The following is a 20690-nucleotide window of genomic DNA, read 5'->3' as shown; positions in this document are numbered from 1 at the left end:
AAAATGTAATTAAATTTCACTCCTGTGTAGACACCCAATCTCAGTCTCGCTGTCTAAGAACAGCTGGGGGGGGTTTGCATTAGCCTTAGCGAACCATGTGCAAAAGACAGAAGCTGCTTTTGTTCATCTTAATGTGAGGTGGGGCTGGGTGATTGCACGAATACATGAAGATTGGTCGAATCCATTGCTAGCTGGACCTTTTGGGAGTAATTTTTTCCCCATATTTTTTTAGTTTATTATGTTATTTGCTAATTTATAGGAGTCATCCTTCTTGACGGCTTGGCCATGAAAATAAATATTTTCTAAAGCACAGTTGCTGGATAGCCACAAGGTGGTGCCTCCTTACTTTTTATTGTGTTGACCTTGAGTTGAGAGGTGCACACAGGCACTGATACATATATTGCTCTGGTATTGTATGGTCGATTTCATTTACTGTAGAACAAAGCACCAGTGTAATCGTCTCCACGCTGGGGTCTCTGAGCTAACAGGCTAGCCCATGCTAGGTAAGCTAACAACATTTTGGTAGGGATATTTTATTTTTGGTTTAATTCCCTTTAATTGATGGTTTTCTATCATTTAAAATAGTCTGATAAGACGAAAAGCATGTATCACAATATCTTTTCTGGCAGTATCGTGATATAGCAATGTATTGTTTTGATTAATATTTTTTCCTTTCATGTAACATATGCTTTCACTGGTCACTTCATTAGGTCCACCTTGCTTGTCCTGGGTTGGACCCCTTTTTGGGCTTCAGAGCTTCCCTTGTGGCATCTATTCAAAAAGGTGCTGGAAACGTTCCTCAGAGATTTTGGACCATTTTGACAACATCTGCAATTGCTGGCAATTTATTGGCTGCACATCTGTGACGTGAATCTCCCGTTCTGTCACATCCCAAAGGTGCTCTATTGGATTGAGATCTGGTTACTGTGGAGGCCATTTGAGTACAGTGAACTTTGAGTATTGTCATGTTCAAAATCAGTTTGAGATGATTTGAGCTTTGCAACGTGGTGCATTATCCTGCTGGAAGCAGCCATCAGAAGATGGATGCAACAATACACAAGTAGACTGTGGTGTTTAAATGATGGTACTGAGGGGCCCAAAGAAAATATCCCCCACAGCATTACACCAACACCACCACCAGCCTGAACTGTTGAGGCAGGATGGATCCACGCTTTCATGCTGTTTATGCCAGACTCATCAGACCGAGCAGTGATTTTCAAACTGCCTAATGTCCAGTTTTGGTGAGCCTGTGTAAGTTGTAGCCTGAGTTTCCTGTTCTTAGCCAACAGGAGTGGCACCCAGTGTTGTCTTCTGCTACTGTAGCCCATTTGCTTCAACGTTTGACGTGCTGTGCATTCAGAGATGCTCTTCTGCGTACCTTGGTTGTAACAAGTAGGAAGGTAACTCAGATAACTATCAGCTCAAAGCAGTCTGGCCATTTTACCCAGAGAACTGCCACTCACTACACATTTTCCCTTTTTTCAGACCATTCTCTGAAAACCAAAGCAAAATAATACTCTTAAACAAAAATGACAAAGTTATAGATTCAGTACTAAAAAGGCTGCCGGTTCTGCTCTTGGTTTAGCTGTAATGCCACTTTTTGTTGAGAATTTTTTTTGACCAAAGTCAACACATGGTTTGTGAGTTAATGTTGCAAAAGCAGAGTTCTGAAGTGCTGCTTTGAAACAAACTCCATTTGGACTTATTCTTCCAAACTGCGTGGCACAAGTTACGTGTGAAAAGAGCTGTTCCTCCTGTAACACCTTCCTGTATCTTTACTTCGCTGGGTTCATTATCTGCAGAGGAACTGCCTGAGTCCCATCTGCAGTGAAAGTCCAGCACAGTAGTAGCACAAATAAACATCATTCTCTGTTTCTCCTTTTTTAAACTAAAAGAAACTTCCAGACATCAGACGCAGCTCCTCTCTTGGTCACAAGCCATTTGTGCTCTGTGCTGTTTTCTTCACTCTCCGTCTTTCCTTTGTGTTCCAGCTGTGACAGACCGTTAAGCTACCTGGAAACATTACCCAGCATGCAGTTGAGAGATATAATTTTGTAAATGTAGTTATTACAGAAACAATTTTTCACAAAGTGTTGTGAGCCATGATGTTTGCCCAGTGGAATACAGTTAGTATTATTACTATTATTTGTTTTTGTTTTTCTTTCTGTATATTTTTTCTGTTTTGTGATTAGAACCACAAGCGAGCAGTAAGTAGAGCTAATGCTCTCTTTGGTACGCCTGGTGGTCAAGATTATAAATGCACTGTCTGGCTTTGCAAATCACTTCAAAAGCCATAAATTTCAAAAGCAGTAAATTATGATCAACATACCACCCAGCTCTTGTTAAAAAGACCCCCCCCCCCCCCCCCCCAAGTTTTTTTCCCCCTCCCCATTATTTTTTAAGAAGAATGAGAGTGTGGATACCTGCTTCTCATGGACTGGACTGACAGTGGGAGGTTTGAAGGTTTTAATTTATGTTATAATTTATCATGTCTAATGTCAGGGATGATGATATAGATGAGAGGGTTTTGATTTTGTAGATGGTAATAGTTGCTTCTTATGTGACTCTTGATGATATAGAAGCAGTCATACGTCATGAAAAATCAATTCATATGACTGTTTTAAAATAAAAAAGCTCCTCTCCTCTCCTCTCCCCTCCTTTCCTCTCCTCTCCTCTCCTCTTCTCTCCTCTCCTCTCCTCTCTTCTCCTCTCCTCTCCTCTCCTAATCCCTTCTCCTCACTCACAGACACTTACACTTGTAATTCCCAGCCAGATCCGTTGGAGTCAAAGCTGCGATTTCAGTCGCCAGCGACAGCCCGGATTAGCAGGAGAATCCTGAGTGAAAGCAGGTTTTTGCTTCACTTGCTGTATTCCCCTTCTCTCTCCTCCTGTGTGTGTGTGTTTTTAATATAAGTCATTTCTTCCCCACCATTATCTCAAAGCCTCTCATCAAAAAGCAGCATTGGGATTCTTAACATGCTCAGAGAAGTGTGGTGGTCATGTTTTTAATCGTAGATGAAACGGGGGTAAATGACTAAAAAGCAGGTGAATACCTCGTCTTATTCATGTTGTTATATAATTATCAGTTTAGCAAGATTTTTCTGTAATTTCTAAGGGATAAAAATAACCCGTCCCCAGTCAGCTTTAATGTGGAAATAATGCAACAGAATTAATTCATATAGAGATGGCAATTATCAAGCTCAATAACCCTGGAGACGTCCCGCTGTTTGATGGCCTACATTCGACAAGTCCCCGGTGTTTACAGATTTAGGTTTTGTGCTGCGTTGTTTTGCCTGAATGTTGATGAATGCCATATTGAAGGTGCGGGAACGCTATTCACTTTAATCGAAAGCAATCTCCAGTGGGCCTACACAGATGTGAATGTATGAATAAATTTGTCACTAATGGATTTCAGGTCAGGGAATGTCCTTTGGTGGCCTGAGTTGGAATCTGTCTTGACATGACACACAGATATAGTCGTTAGAGCTTCCCTTGTGGTAAAGTTTGAGTGGAGCAGAATTTTAATCTAGTGATTTCGATGAAAAATTCATTTTTTTCCCCCCCTTTTACTTCTGTCTTTCACCCTTCTACCAAGGACAGCTGCTTTGATCTGATTTGGACGAGTGGGGGAGTTAGGGAGCGTGATGAAGGAAATCAGAGAAAGGCAGATGTGGGTGAAGAGACAGAGAAATGTCCTTCATTCATTAAACAAACTGGCATATGGCTTGGTAACAAAGACCTCTGTGTCCACTCTCCGGTTCTCTGTCCTTTACTTGTACATCTCATCATTTCTCAGACATATTCCGCTGACGTCTGAATAATCAATGGTTATTTTCCCCCTGAGATCCAAACTGATAGGCTGTTTTAAATTTGGCAGTGAAGGAGGCACCAGAAACTGTCTGGATAAAAGCTGCTAATGAGAAATACTGTAACGAATCTCATCAGCGTGTCTTTACAGAGCAGCGACGTACAAAGACACGAGACAAAGTGAGACTTTTACTGTGAGAGTTACTGTAACTGCTTACCTCAGCAGTGTTATGTTTATATCTTATGAAGCATTAAGTGTGAGTGTGATGGTATAAATCCTCGTGTGTGCGAATTGCGTTTCTGAATGTTTTGAATCCCAAGTTAAGACAAGTTATTTTTTTGTTATAATCCATGCAAAAATGTGTTGTCCCAGATAAATCCCTGCGAAACAATAGCTTTAACAAAATAAATAGCTAAAGCAGTGCAGGCGTCTTTCTCAACATCATCACCTTCTCTGCACTTTACCTTCAGGTAAACTTATTTCCTTATATACAGAAATGGGGGTGTGGCTGTATGCAGGTAGTATACGGACTACAGGCTGCGAGCACAAGCCCGCTGGTTTAGAATCAGTTTGATTTACATGTGCACAGTGGTGTGAGGAAAAAAAGCACAGCACACAGATATATGTTTGGCATCATAAATGGTCCCACTTGATCACTTATTGGTTAATATACTGTATCATGGATATATTACATATCCACAGAGCACACATGGACACACAGAAAACACATTCATTAATGTCTGTACAATAATGTCTTTTTTAAATTTTTTTATTTCTTTTGCTTTTGTTACTGTTTCGTCTGCACATTTGGTCCTGTTGCATGTCCTGTATTTGCACTGAGAGTCTGGTTTCACCATGTTTTTAAGTATGTTTTTTTTTTTTTAGAAATTTGTTAATATTGTGTATAAATCAGAGGTGAGCTACAGCACAGACAGGTACTCCGACATGTCTTTCATACTTAGCGGAGGTTACGGGGATGGGAATTAGATTTCTCCCACTGCTGCCAAAATGTTTAATCTCTTAGAACGACGTGTTCCCAAAACTCTGTCCGATAAACAACCCGTGAGTCCATGTGACTTGTTTACAAGGCTCGCTCTGAGTGCGACCGGACTGCCTTTTGAAAAACACATCTCACCCCGGCCTGTCCTCTGCCCAGATGTTCTGCAAGTGCACCTGAGAGCGTCCCGCAGTTGGACATTAACATGACCTTCTCTTCCTACTCGCAGATTCCACACACACACTAACAGATTCACTCAGCCGGGTACACATACTGGCAATGCACTGATCCGACTTTATTCTCTCTATAAAAAATCACATTTATGTGACCTTTAGTGAATATTGATTCATTCTTTTACCAAATCTAAAACCTGCCAGCCCCTGCCATTCCCCTTATATACAGCAACATGACGCGGTTGTAGTGGTTACATGGCTGTGGCTGTAGTGTTGTTGTGTTCACATACAGAACCTGCAAACAGCACTGAGCTTCTGTGATAAACAGTGATCAGAGCTGCAGTCAGAGCTGTTTGTCCACACACCAGATAAAGTCAAAGCCTTTTCTGAACGTAACACGTCTGCATTCCCCTTTAAATCGTTGATTTCTGCTCATCGCAAATGTCTTGATTCTGATTTTAAAGTTCATGCCTCATGTTACCTTCTGATAAGAAGTGCATTTGCCAAAATTGAAAACATAAGCAGTAAAAACTGTGGATAAATCACCCTTATCCTCCCACGGGGACATACTCACCAGAACCGACACGCTTTTTGTGGGCCATTATTTTCACTCAGCCCATCTCGCCACTTCCCTTCCGGTTGTGCCAATCACCGTTTCCATTCCATCTCTCTCCTCCGCTAAGTTGCAGACTTCTGCTTGCATTTCCAGGTTATAGGAAGCTGGTAGGGAGTCTGGCAGTCTGCAGGAGGCCCTCGGAGATGGAAGCTCAGACAGTGGTTCCTTGTTTTACTTTCATGAGTTGTTGACTGGCCACCCCGCCGCGGCTGATGCCGTGTCAGTGCATGTCAGATGAAGCCTACTGCGGATTGAAAGGGCATCAGAACATTATTGCGGGGCGCACACGTTGAGTGGTGGGCCAAGAAAGCAGGGAGCGTATTCGTTAGAGTCCCGAAGGGGTGTTTTTTGTTTAACTGTGCGCGTATGTGTGTGAAAAAGCCTCGTAATTCAGACAAAGAGGAGACAGTTCAGAGCTCCGTTCCTCTGCTTTGTTCTCTGTGGTAAACCCTTTTTCCAAATATTGCATTATAGGTGTGAAGGATTAGAGTTACGCTAATGAGGTTATGAATGGAATTATATCTCACTGAGGTTGCAGAATCATTACTGTGATAATAGCAGTCTTGTTATTCATATATCAAGATATGCCAGCGAGCCTTTTGTAATAAATGCGCTGTGAAGGCTTTGCTGCCTCTATAGTCTTATTTCCACTGTGGAAAATGTGTAATTCTATTGCTTGCTTTCAAAGAAAAGCATAGGGCACATTTTTGTGGAAGAGTCTGGATTCAAAAGTGAAAGAAAAAAAAAATACATCTTTGAAGCCAAATGTGCCTGTTTTTATTCTGAAAAACTGAAATGAAAAATGCATCTCTGAGTGCAGCTCCTTTTTAAAGCTTCATGGAGGGAAAAAAAGTGTTTCACTGTTAAAAAAGGGAGCAGCGTTGTATTCTTGGAGTGAAATTACAAAGACTCAGGGTATCTTCTCATTAATACAGAGTAAATGACCGAGTTATTTCAAGACTTGCATGTCAGATTAATGAGGCATACCCCACTTAATGCACACTCACTGCCATCCTCATACACACATGCACTCAGACTCGAAGTGTAAGTTGGAGAGAAAGAAGGTAGGAAGGAGAAAAGAGGAAGAGAGCTTGAGAAGCTTTTAGAGCCTCCCAAAGAGAGAGAGTGAGGGAGAAAGACTGGAAGGCTTCCAAATGCTCTACTGTGGAATATCTTCAAGGACAATCAGCTAAACAGTTGATATTAAAAGAGCTGTGTGAAATCGATTGCTCAAGGTGTTATCTGCGCTGCAAAAATGGCTGGTAATTAGTCATGGCTAAAGGAGTGTTACCGAGAGAGTGAGATGGATTTAATCTTAATAGATTTCACTGCAGTGCAGATACAGTAGCTCCTGAGTGAAGGAGCTCTCCCTCTCTCTCTCTCTATGGATATCTATCAGAGGAAAAGCGGCTCAGTGAGTCGCTGTGATGTACTGGTGTTGCTTGATTTGCCCAAACCTCCATATGGCTGAGTTATTTTTTTTTTTTAAAGGCAGCATACATTTGGCAGCTGTACTAGCTTTTATTTTTCTGGCTCTCCAGCAACAGCAGCTCAGGAGCTATTATTTGTTTATGTATAAAGCCTGGGCAATGAGGCACTTCAGTCCGTGGCAGCTGTTGACTTAGAGATCTTGGTAAGGCATTTAGAGGCAATCAGTGAACAAAGCCCTGAATGACTAACTGGGAGATTGCGTTGTTTGCTGCTCTGCGATGTACCAATACCCTCCTGAAGCAGGCCAGATGTGTGTTAGTTTAGCGATTAGCGGGGCGAGGATTGATGAAGTCACAGCTGAAGCAGTCAGTGTCTGGGAGAGATGTCAGCAGGCGGGTGAGAAAACTTTGTCTGTTGTGTGCGGGAGAAATACCTGGAGTTACCTGGAGTATAGAGCTCCCAGAAGAAGGATTCAGATTCTATACAGTGAGACAACAAAACGCAATATTACATTTGTCCATCTCTCAGTAGTTTCTCACATACTTGCCCAGTCTTTGGAAACTTTCGTGATCCGTAACGATGATATAGCTGTGGGCAGTTAATTTTCCCAAGGGACCACGATTAGGGCCTAATTCTAACATTTATTTGTACCAGTAGCATTGTATAAAGAGATAAAATTAATATGAACCAAAATGAGTTCAGCTTATTGATACGGCCCTCCCACAACAGTCCCAGCTTCTCACATGGCCTCTTGGAAAAAATGTATTTGCCCATTCTGGATCTAGCACCATTTCCAGAGGTTTTCACCTTTGGTTTCTCCCAGGTGTTTGATTGGAGCTGATGATAGGGCTGTCAAATGGAGCTGATGATAGGGCTGTCAAATTTTTATATATTTATTTATTTATTTATATATTTATTTATTTATTTATTTATTTTTATATATATATATATATATATATATATATATATATATATATATATATATATATATATATATATATATATATATATATATATATATATATATATATAGGCAGCACGGTGGCGTAGTGGTTAACACTGCGGCCTCACAGTTAGAATACCATCTGGAAGGCCTGGGTTCGATTCCAGCTTGGCCCAGGCCTCTCCCTCTCTCTGTGTGGAGTTTGCATGTTCTCCCCGTGCTTGCGTGGGTTTCCTCCGGGTACTCCGGTTTCCTCCCACATTCCAAAGACATGCACTTACTGGGGTTAGGTTAATTGGCTAATCTAAATTGCCCATAGGTGTGAATGAGAGCATGAATGTGAGTGTGAAAGGTCGTCTGTCCCTCTGTGTTGGCCCTGCAACAGGCTGGCGACCTGTTCAGGGTGTACCCTGCCTCTCGCCCTATGACAGCTGGGATAGGCTCCAGCCCCCCCGCGACCCTTAACAGGATGTGCGGAAGCGAATGGATGGATGGATGGATATATATATATATATATATATAAAATATAAATATATAAAATATAAATAAAAATAAAAGACACACATAGCTGGTTTTCTGCCAGTGTATCTGAAGCCCGATAGCTTATTTGGCTTAAACTGACCCCCTGTTGGGCAGTTTGTATTGTGAAGGTGTTATTTTGACATTATCTACCAACCTTAGATTACCAAATGCATTTCATTAAATGTTTTCACTTAACACGGTTGACCACAAATTGTTCAGTTGACATTTATAATCCCCACTGAAACTAAATAATTCACTGCTCTCATTGCACTAGCAGGTGTGCATCTGAAGTCTGAAGCAGCAGCTGCACGGCTCGTCTGTTGTATTTGACTTTGCCACATAGCATACGGTGTTTCAGGTGGATAGTGCTACACTAACTGAGTTGTAGCTGCTGCGTCTTAACTTTTCTGGCAGAAATCGAGTTTCTTATTCTGCACAGTTTAGGAAACAAGCAGCTAGTTAGTGCTGCTTTTTCTCCACAATCCAGTACAAATTTTCAGATGTTGACCACCTAGCATAATCAGCTTCATAATAGAACTGATGCTAATTAGCGAATGTGAGCATTCTAATCCACTAAAATAGGATGTTGAACAAGGTAAACATGATGCCTGCTAAGTATCAGCATATTGGCACCATTTCTTGGCATTAAGCTCAAAACCTCCAAAAAGTTTAAATGCAGCAAGATTCTTATTCTATTTAGAAAAAGGTGGTGGGGCTGTAGTTCTGGGCAGACGTGATTAAATGGTTCATTGTTGGAGACGATTTTCAGCTGCAGAGCAATACACATTTTTTATTTTGCTGAGCATTTATAGCAGCAGGATGGTGGATGTGCAATTGACTCAAATTAACCCTCTAGGGTTTCACCACTTATAAACAACTAGAAAAGCACTCAGTTAGACTTTTGTTTGTCTGAGGCCAAGTTTAAAGAAACAAAACACTTTATTTCACTGAAAAATTAGTAAAATATTATAGATTCACTTTTTTGGGCTACTATTTAAACCATTTGTCATGCTGTTGGTTTTACAGGACCACGGTGTGCTTAAAAAAACAACCTGCTTGTGTCTTACACTGATTATTATTTTTGTTATATATATTAAGCAACTGGATGAATCAGCAAAATTAAAAACAGTGGCTAAACCCCTGAAAGGTTAAAATGAGTTGTGTATCCTAAATAAGGAACAGGCTGCACGTTGCCACCGTGTGACTCATTTGTAGGAACAGTTGAAGCCAGTATAATAGAGGAATAAGTGAAGTAATCCTCCGCCTTTTACCTTGAGGTCTTTCTAAACCACACCCAAATCTGGCCCAAATATCAGCAACATCCCCACTAAAAGCATTACCCACTCAAAAATCTGTGTGGGTGTACTTTAACAATTTCTTTTGGCAGCAGCAGAGTGGCAGAGTCATTAGGAGTGAGAGCACATCTGGAATCAGTTTTTCTGAGAATGGTTAAGAAATACATGTATGTTACAAGGATTTGTAGTGTTATAGTGAATAGGGTATTTATTTTGCATTGATAGCATGACTCAAAAGTTTTTGTTTTGTTGTGGGTTGTGGCTGCAAACAAACCTTTAATTATTTGTGTATAATTGGTTTGTTGTTATTACGCAGTTTGTCAGTCTTTGGAGTTTAATTGTTTTGAACAGCCTTTTATTTTCAGGAGCCAGACCACGCGGACATTAATATTTATTGTTACTTTTGTATCTAAAACATGCGTTCTTTTTCTCTTTTCTCTTTTTTTTTCTGCAGAAGCTGAAGCAGAAGAACCAGCAGCTGAAACAGATCATGGACCAACTCCGCAACCTCATCTGGGAGATCAACTCCATGCTGGCTGTGAGGAGCTGAGCCACACACACATGTATGTTCATACAAGGTGCAGTCAGAAAGGTCAGAGATGTGACCTGTAAAAAGCCCAAAACAATACCTCAATTAAAATAAAGTAGTCTTCAACACATGCTTGGTCTCCCCCACACTTTCCAAATGACTGCTCTTCTAATGGAATGTAAAAAAAAAAAAAAATGAGTAAACTCATTCCTACAGCCTTGCTCAGGACGTTGCTGTAGAACTCACCATTGGCTTTGGCACTGTTGGTGCTTCTTCTGCAAAACAAATTACTGTTTGGTTGCTGAGACTCCCATCCCGGGTAACAGTCTATGAAATGTTGATAAAACTCGTTGCAAACTTCAAAAACAGTGCGCCCGTTTGATGGCATAAATGTGCACCTGGATGTGGTCACAAAAATTTATGTAACAGGCCTTGATGATGATGACCCCTGACTCACAAAAGTTAACAGTTTGCATGCACATGATCATGCCAGTCTTTCTGAACAGGAATAATCTCAGAGATTTTTGATTGCACCTTGTATGTAAGACACATGGACTACAGATAATGGGACAGTAGGTCCTTAAACTGGACATGTGACAGGGTACCGCAGACTGGCTGAAGCAGCACTTTACAGAAGGAATTGGTGCTTTAGCAATATCAACCAACTTCTTAAAGAAGACATTAAACAATAGAGAATTCATGAGAGGAGACAAATGAGCTCGATGCCACAGAGAGGTGAGAAGACATCCCATCGGAGACCCAGGGGAAAGAGGGCGCCAATGTCATCAGCATGGCAGAAAATATTCTGTCCATCTCGATAGTCAATGTTGCAATCAGCTTTATTTCTCTCAATTAATCTGAAGAGTTGAAGGGTTTTATCTATCTGTAGCTGCTAGAGCAATAGAGGGTTTCTACCTGTAGACAAATTTATATATTCTATTTAATCCTTATATTCTGTTACATGCCTATATTACAAATGTTTATTGTTCCCGAGAGCTTCAATAAGATAAAGCACTATGGCAAAACCATGAGTCTTATTGTGAATATGTTGATCTGACTTTTCAAAGTGGATATTAACTTATATTCTAATCCAGCTGTTGCTCCAGATCTGATATGAACTGTGTCAACTATAAATTTTCCTTTGATTTTTTTTAAAGCCAGTATTTCTAAGTCAGTGTTCTGTGTAATTTTTTATTTTTTTAACATATTCATCAAACACTTCCATATCGCTGAGGGTTAACCGAAGACTGCGCTTGAGTACCTTTTACATCTTTTCACTACAGAGTGCTGGGAGAGGAGAGTGAGATGTTGCTGTGTTACCACTGAGGGCAGCACAAGTGAAGGTTTCTAATGATCTTCTTCGTGCCTTTGACAGTCTACTCTTTTGTGTGCTTGTCCTGCTAGACCTCAGTGCAGCATTTGATGCCACTGATCATAACATTTTAATACAGAGACTAGAATGCAGTGTTGCTATTAAAGGAAATGTGCTGCACTGGTTAGAAGCAGACATATCTGATAGATTCCAGTTGGGTCAAATAGACGAGGAGTCGTCCTCACACAAGCTTGCTGTAGAGTTCTGCAAGGTTCTGTGCTGGAACCACTAATTGTTACATTACATGTGCCTCTTTCTTAGGTGGTATTATTAGAAAACACTGCTTACATTTTCAAATATATATAAAATAAAATAGAATATCCATCCTCTTCCGTTTATCCTGTTCAGCGTTGGGGGTGGAGCCTATCCCAGCTGTCAGGCAGGGGACACCCTGTACAGGTTGCCAGCCTGTTGCAGGGCTAACACAGAGAGAGACAGACAACCATGCACACTCACACCTGTGGGCAATTTCGAATCACCAATTAACCTAACCCCACTTACTGCATGTCTTTGGGAGGAAACCGGAGTGAACATGCAAACTCCACACAGAAAGGGCAAGGTGGATTCGAACCCAGTGGGTGAGTATTGCACTTTGGTGAATGAATATTGCACAGGATACGGGTATTGCACAGTTATACTGGGTGAATGTGTGAATTCAGAGTGGTTATGGCTTTGGCAAAGAAGCAGTCTGTATGCTTAGGTGCTTGATTTTATACACCTGTAATTGGAATACCTGAATTCAGTAATTTGGATACCTGAGTGAATACTTAGCCATATTTTGCAAGGTCAAAGACTATATATATAATTTGAAACATCCTGCCCAGAGTGATGCTTAAAAAAAACAAGTTCATACATTTTTGGCCACAGCGGCTTTTATGGGCCGTGGACAGACACAGGAAATGGGGGAAAGATATGCGGGCAAATTGGCGACGGGCCGGGACTCGAACCCGTGCCGCCCGCACCGCAAGCGGCATATGTATGTGGTCGCCGGCTTCACCACTAAGCCACCCAGGTGCCACAAGTTCATGCATTTTTAAATTTGAGGCTGGACTGCTGTAATTCCCTGTTATCATCTACCAGTTTTCAGCTGATTCAAAACTAACAGGGACAAAGAGAAGAGAGCATCTTTCTCCCATATTAGCTTCTCTTCATTGGCTCCCTGTTGAATCCAGAACTGAATTTAAAATCCGTTTCCTCACATACATGCTCTTGAATAATCAGGCCCCGTCATATCTTCATTCCTCATTGTATCATATTCTCCCAGTAGAGCACTTTGCTGTCACAGTGCCGGCTTACTTGTGGTTTGTAGAGTTGTCATGGGGCAAAAAAACAGGATGCATCAAGGACAGATCACTAGTCCATCATGGGTTTAACACAGAGAGACAGTCATTCATACCTACAGCCAATTTAGAAACACCAGTAAACTTAATGTACGTGGGAGGAAGCCAGAGTGAACCCATGCAGGGAGAGCACGCGAACTCCACAAAGAAATAACTCACTTGGTCAGTAGATTCAAACCCAGGTCAGTAGATTCTAACCCGTGCTAACCACTGCACCCTTTGCTGGTCTCAGGAAGAAAGCAGGTCTAAAGGCACTTCAGTATTGGTTTCAGTTGTCAGGCCCAGAGGCTACATCAATTTTTTATATGCAGTCTATGATCCAGTCAATGGGCTGCAGTGTGCATTTAATATGCACACACACAGTGGCTGTGAGCACATCTTCATCACTTATGAGAGTCCAATTAATATTTCACATGTAAATGGACTAGTTCTTATATAGTGCTTTTCTACTCTGTCTGAGCACTTATACAACATGTTTACATTTACCCCATTCATACAAGCACTTCCCTGATTAACTAAGCTACCGGTAAGTGCTTTTATTATCTAACATTCACACTCCAATGTCGGAGAGCAACTTGGGGTTCAGTATCTTGCCCGAGGATACTTTGGCATGCAGCCTGGAGCAGCCAGGAATCGAACCGCCGGTGACCTGCTCTACCTCCTGAGCTACAGCCACTCATCCTGTATGTATCCTTACAGGTGAGGTAGTCTACCCAGTGCTGTAAAATAGCCCTCAGTATAACTACACCTTAATTAAATGTCACCTGTCAGTAATTCTAAACAAATATGCAGCTAGATTTTGTTTTTTATTCATTCCATATATAGGAAATAACAAAGATGCTGGTTGTGATAGGAATCAATCCAAAGCTGCCTTCTCCCTGCTGAATCCCCCACAAGGTAAATAAAAGAATTCCTAATTTTAATAAGCTGAAAGTTATTAATGCTTCAAGTGGAGAGGTTTCTGCCTGAACACCATCTCCCAGTGACTCCTAACATGTTCGCACATGTCTGATACGCTCATAAATATTAGTGAAGATAGGAGTCATTTTCTAAGTTCCTAAAATGTGGTTTCTTCCAAGCTTGAAGTATGTCACTCATAAAAACTTTCGGCCAATTAGAAGTGATTGCTTACTGTGAGATGCTTGATTAATACACAAGAGGAGAGGCAGATCAACTAGTCGGAGCTTTTGGTCTCTGTTGGTGTCCTGTGATTCCAGCCTCAGTTTAAAGAAGTCTCATTTATAGATCAGAAAAGAAAGAAGCAGTGAGGAGAGAGAAGAATCCACAAAGGGCCTTATTCATCCAAACATGAAACATGAGCTTAAATCTGAGTACATGTGCGTGCAAACAAATACACACTCTGATGTGGCACTGCTGTCAGGTCACAGATATGCATGAGGATATCGGTGTCTGATATGGGTGCTTTTAATAATTCAGAACAAAGCTGGGGTCATATCTTAGATGTGTTATGAGGCTATTGTCCTCAGGGAGACGCAGAAGGACAGATGCAGCATTGGAGCAGCGAGAAGGCTTTCAGCATAGTGGGAAAAAAAAAAAATCAATGCTCTGAGTAGTGACTAATAAACCCCTCCTCAGTGGTCTAATACTGGGGTGGTTATTATATTGCAGAGGGCAACGCAGCATTGAGGGACTGTTATTACTGTACAAATGGAGTGTGTTCGCATTCAGCTGAGGCAGAGGTCAGGGGCTGAGTACTTGTCCGTGCACACACTGTCACAGATGATGAAATTAATAAAAATGTGCAGGGTTGCACTCAGATGTTGACAGTGTGTGCACCAAAGCAAGCACAAACAAACCATCAGTCCTTGTGTCAGCATAAACTTATTGTGTTGCTACAGTGTGTGTTCAGGAAAAATGAATCTTCAGACACTGGCGCGTACAGCTTCCTTTATTGCTCTTCCTAATGTACAGTGGTGTGAAAAAGAAAGTTGGATTTATTTATGTATTTTTTTGAAGCACAGCCTTTCTTCTACTATAGGAATTAAGCTGGGACTCAAAGGGACTTGACTAAGTGATCATCAAGTGTGAGCACCTCTATAAAAGCAGAAGTTTTGGTATCTTGCTGGTCTGGAGCATTCAGCTATGTGTAAACACAATTCCACAATCTTCCCAGTGGAGGTCCCAGCAAATTCACCCCAAGGTCAGACCATGCAATGCAGGCCTACAGACTCTACAGGCCTCAGTGAGCATGTTAAATGTTAAAGTCCATGACAGTACAATTAGAAAAATACTGAAAATGTGTGGCTTATTTGGCAGGAGAAAGCCTTTTCTCTCTAAAAATAACATGGCAACATGGCTTCTGTCCTTTGGACAGACTCTTTGGCCATAATGCAGAGCGCCATGTCCTCACAAACACCTCAAACCAATTAAGCATGGTGGTAGAGAGATGATGATTTAGGCTTGTTTTACAGCCACTGGACCCAGGCGCTTTGCAGCCATTGAGTCGACCACGAGCTCCTCTGTGCACAGCAAGCACAGAAAGGTGTGGAAATGGCCCAGCCAAAGTCCTGAAAACTTTATTTTCCACGACTGTATTTGTGATGGGTTTTCAACTACAGATGGATGACCCATTAAAGGAAAACCCCAACATTTACAGCAGGTTTCCAAACATAGATTAAGCCCAAAAATCTTCAATGAAGACTTTCAGGGAAAAAGGTCCAGGACTTACCGAGAGTATCGTATCTTTTTCCACCAATTTGACGCTGGTGCACAGACATTTCTCCCTCGGTGCCTTTTGGGACCCATTTCACATTTCAAAAAGGTTTTAAGATGGAACTTTACTTAGTTTAATGAGCAGGAGTTGGAATACATTCCTCTGGATGAAAATTGTGGCAGATACAGTCGACTGGTTGCATCTGCCAATCACTGAGGAGTTTCTTGTGTTAGCCCCCATGAGTGGTTCCAGATTTAGACCTGGCTATTTTGTGGTGCATTTTAGATCACAGGACACTTTTTTTTTTTTTCTTTTGGGGGGGGGTCCCCCCAAGCTGATGGAAATGTTTCATCACAGGATAAAGGTGACCATTCTTTGTATTGATTTGGAGTGACTCTTCTGCTAAAAAACACAAACAAATAGGGGATTACACTCGGTTGAAGACACCATGGATGAATAGTTATGTTTGTTTGGTTAAACCCAAATGTGTTTGGAGGACACATACAGCACCTGTGTGGATAAGTCATCATGACACAAATTGGAGGGCCGGAACCAAGTGGACCCTTAAAATCTCGAGGACTCAGAAACCGTAACACCAGGTGTAAATGGAACAATGGACCCCTATAATAGGACCAGGCTTTGTGAGGATTAGGGGTAGTGGGTCCATGTGAGGAAAATTATTACACTCTATTGTAAATAATAATAATACAAATAAATAAAAGGCACAGAGATGCAGTTATCATGAAATATGAGTTTATTTTTTTATAAATCATTCTTACAAAATTGGCATTTTATCTATTTAATCTGTGACCTCTATAAAAGTCTTCTCTTAATTACAACGTAGGAGGGAGGAGAAGGCATCAGGACAGCTGGGCTTGACCAAGTCCTTACAGATCAACAGATACTACTGCTGATTACAGTCAATCACTGATAAATAATCAGAAACAGGAAGTGGTCATGCATTGTTGCCTTAGCAACAGTGTCCAAACACAACAATGAAAATGGGGGGCGTCAAAACAAAGAGAATGGAAGCTGTGACTCATCCAGTGTATGAAGGCAGGGACACTCAAGTCCCCGCACATGGTGCTATTGCTGCCCGTCTACTGGAAATAAGTCTGGGACAGACAGAGCTCGGCATGTCGGGAACTCGCATGTTGATAAAAGGCACGAATCAAATCAAGAGCAGACTAGTTTCCAGCACGCACGCCAAGCGCCTGGCACGTTTTGGGTAAACCTTCCATCTGTGTTGAAGCTCAAGACGATAACTTGCATAATGTTTCCCTGATCAAATGATAGAGGCGTTTTAAGTGTGTGCAGACTTTTTTCCTGGGGCCCTTAACTCACATCCATCACACTCTGCCTGAGCTCTGGACTTGATAGACTGTAGATATACTTCAGTTTCCGTTTGCGAGCTACGACTCGAACCCAAGCTGCGACAAAGACAATTTAAACAACTGTGTCACAGCCTCAGACCCATTACTGTAATGCATGAGGGGAAGATGTCGTAGCAGAATCTGAAAATGTTTCCATCTGGTACAGGGGGCCCAGCTGCTTATTATTTTCCATGTGTCAGTCGGCGTAGTCTTTATTAGGACTTTACAATTTCACTCCCGCAGAGAGCCAAGATGGAGCGGCCCAATCCAATTCTGGATCACTGGTGTATGCAATCTTTTCAGGAGTTAAAACTCCACTACAGCGACTCCGAAAATGTTATCTCACTCGGGGAGCTGTGTATTAGAAAGAGTGTGATAGATGTTTCCCCTGGAAAACCGATGCAGAGTGAGACATAATATGAGCTGTGTATCGGCATCTGTGTGGATTAATGTGCACAGTGTGTAGAAAATAAACTGAATAAATACCACTTGCTCCCCTCAGTGATGCAGGATCGGTCTTAATGTTCTTGTCGTTGTCTTTTTTTTTTCTTCTTCAAAAAAATAAATATGTCTATGTACAGTGCTGAGACCAGGGATCTGAAATAGGTGTTTTTTTTCTGTGTGTGAATTATCTGCAAAGCTGGGGGGATGTGGTTCTCTTGAGATGATCAACAACAGTAATTCAGAAATTGGACATAAAAGACCTGATATGGATTGAAACAATATGGTTCTTTGAAGAGTAAATAGAGGCCAGATGCAAACCATGTGAGGAGCACAATTTTTCCCAGAATCACAACGTATCGATGATTGAATTCCTGTTGTTAAACTCACGATAAATCTCTCATGGCAAACAAATCTGATGCCAAAGTTCAAACAATGATATTCAAAACAGCAACATGGGGGTGGTGGAGGAGGAACACGTGTTAGTCCTGCTGGGTTTGATATGATCCGCTGAAACGAGAGTAGCTCTGCTATAGTAGCGTTTGGATATGGCACTTCAAAGCACGTCCGTCCCCTCTGCTGAAACGGTGAAGGCTTTACGATACATTTTACATCAACTCTTTGTCAAGCAAAACAAAAACAAATTGTGAAAAACAACAAAAAAAAAAAAAAAGAAAAAGAGCAGCCACTGAATGTGTGACACTGATGTTGACAATGTCAGTGACAGCTGACTGATTAACACGCTGAGCAGCTTTGGCTGCGACATTACGCTGAATGCCTGCCTGACAGAAAAGGCCACTAAAAGCTCGCCGCTTTCATTCAAGTGTCTGCAAACTTAAATGTGTGAGTGGACCGCCTGTGCTCTGTGCACGCAGACCTAATGACAGCATGTAGCAGCTCAGCTATGAGCCAGCCACTTTATTTTTTTCCCCTGACAGCCTCTCTTTAAAAATGATCAATTAAAGGACAAGATATCTAGTTATTTTAGCATTTTGATCTGGCTGTCCAATACCAGTAAGATCATTTGAGGTGCAAAATGTCAGGCATGGCAACGAGACCAAGCGTGGCCACTGTCACACTGAAGCAGGGGGGGTGGGGTGTGAGCTGAAGGGGGGGGGGGGGGAGCTGTCATCCAAAGGATAGCATTAGCTTGCAGGTCATATTTGTCGGTCACTGTTTTCGCAACGCTATGCTCCATAATGTTCAGTGTGTTTCATCAACAGCGTTTCCCTCGGGAATAAAACGGCGCTTCAAATGAAATGCCTAATTGATGCCTAAACGTATCTCTGCCTGACAAATGGAGGAGAAAAACCTTTTGTCAATTTAATGGCTCTGAGGTCCTTGGATATGTCAGAGGGAAAAAAAAAATGTATTTAAAAAAGAAAAAAAAAAAAAGATCAGGGCGGCAGGAGAGACACGCAGAAGTGGTGATTACAGTATTTCAACACAAGAGCATCTCAAACGGATGTAGGCAACGTGATGTGCAATAAACAATTTTAAAGGCAGACCCTGACGTCAGAATGGCACTGATGCGCTCCGTGCTGGTCACTACAGACCTGCTTTGGTCTTTCTTGCAGTAAGGGTGGTGCTCTGAGACCATGCAGGAAGGGTGGGAGAGGTAGGGGTGGGGGGGTGTTTGGGTTAGAATGCAGCGTTCTGCTCCATTTCATCCAGAAATGTTCATTTCGCTCATTCCAACGGAGGGAAAATGTACTCCGCTCGGGCTTATGGTTGGATGAGCCAACTTTTCAAGGGTCTGTACACACAACACACACACACGGACAAGAGGGAAAGCACAGAGTTTGAAGGTGGTGGGGGTTGGGCGGGGGGATAAAAGATGATGGAAGTAAGTGGGGAAAAAAAAGATGAGAAAAGTACAACTGCTGTGGCGAGTATGAGAGGAAAATGGGACATGAAATGAGATGTTTTTCTAACTTATCTTAGTGATAACACAGGAGCAGATAGACCATTATAAAAGCTATATCAACTCATAAAGGAACAAGCCAAGGGTAGGGCAGACAGGGTGTTTGTCAACTGCTGAAAATATGCTCTTTAAAAAAAAAAAAAAAACCCTGCCTGGACTGTAATAACAGGTTAGACAGTGTTTTTGAGAAAATATTCATGGGTTTACAAAGCAGGAGTTTGGTAATGAGTCCAGTATTATGTCCTGATGCAGACTAGGGAGGGTTGCTTGGGGTGACCGGGAGGATTTGTGGTAGGTTGGGTTGCCAAGGTTTGAGATCACAAACACCTTCCCCCTTTTTCTACCACTGTCCTGCGCATGTGCCAAGAGAGCAGGAAAAGATGACGTCGTCCTCGTTTGTGTCATACAAAAAAATATTCTATCCAAGAGTTCTTGTCGTCAGTAGTGTGTGCTGCGTGTTTGCACATGTGTGAAACAGACAGTACTGTTTGGTATGCCCGTCAGTTTGTGTACTCCCCCTTTTTTCATACCCAAACGGCATCTGCTTGTTTTCCATTTATCCCTTTCCTCGTCAAGTCCTTCCAGCAGCGGCGCTCTGGTCATTGGCAATGTGCTGAGTGGAAGACAGACCTGTGTCTCTCCCTGTCCACCCCCCTGTACTCTGATGACTCCTAGTCTCCACAGAGTCTCTTTCCCCCTGTGTGGGGTCTCCCCCGAGGGGGCGGCGGTCTTGTCAGAGCCTCTCGATGTCCCTGTATTTCTTGCGGAGGATAGAGACCTGGTCCTTAAACAGGATGGGGTCCAGTCTCATCTGGGAATGGACCAGTGGCATGGCGCCAAACCAGCTGGCGAACTTGTTCATGCAGGTCTGCCGCTGGGCGAAGTGGTCCGGATCAGCCCAGCGGGAAGCCCTTGAAGACTGGTGGGAATGGAGAAGAGAAGGAGGAAGATTAAAAAAAAAAAAGAACAGTTTGAGTGTTATGAACAACAGATGCAGATCCAGTGGGAACATAAAAAGACTAATTACAAGAAATGTGTTTGTACATCCGCAGTTTTGGGAGAAAATCCAGTGTGTGCGGATCTTTAGAAAATGTCAGTGGTAACATCTTAAAGGAGGCTTTTCCTTTTTTCTTCTGTCTCACACATCCTGTCACAGTGGTGGATAATCATATTAAACGTGGCCAAAGTTTCAAATAATGAGCTCAGCATATGCACAAGTAATCCCTGTGAGCCAAAAGCATAGATGTCAAAC

At 42.0% G+C, this 20690-nt stretch overlaps 2 protein-coding genes across 3 annotated transcripts in view; one reads left to right on the top strand and one right to left on the bottom strand.

Moving 5' to 3' along the window:
- The window catches only part of med30 (mediator complex subunit 30), a 46886-nt gene extending 35402 nt beyond the window's left edge, over positions 1 to 11484 (top strand). For both annotated transcript variants that reach the window (XM_030741825.1, XM_030741823.1), the window contains one exon: positions 10240 to 11484. In XM_030741825.1, the coding sequence (XP_030597685.1) occupies positions 10240 to 10335 (96 nt within the window). In that variant the 3' untranslated portion in view covers positions 10336 to 11484. The remainder of the gene's footprint in view (positions 1 to 10239) is intronic.
- A 4949-nt stretch (positions 11485 to 16433) lies between these two features.
- Positions 16434 to 20690, bottom strand: part of ext1b (exostosin glycosyltransferase 1b) — a 128959-nt gene continuing 124702 nt past the window's right edge. Inside the window, 1 exon segment of the mRNA XM_030741259.1 lies at positions 16434 to 20357. Within this exon segment, the coding sequence (XP_030597119.1) occupies positions 20172 to 20357 (186 nt within the window). The 3' untranslated portion in view covers positions 16434 to 20171.

This window comes from Archocentrus centrarchus, chromosome 11 (assembly GCF_007364275.1).
Source record: "Archocentrus centrarchus isolate MPI-CPG fArcCen1 chromosome 11, fArcCen1, whole genome shotgun sequence".
NCBI lineage: Eukaryota > Metazoa > Chordata > Actinopteri > Cichliformes > Cichlidae > Archocentrus > Archocentrus centrarchus.
Note: the sequence above shows the minus strand (reverse complement) of the source record. Positions and strands in the feature narration are given on the sequence as shown.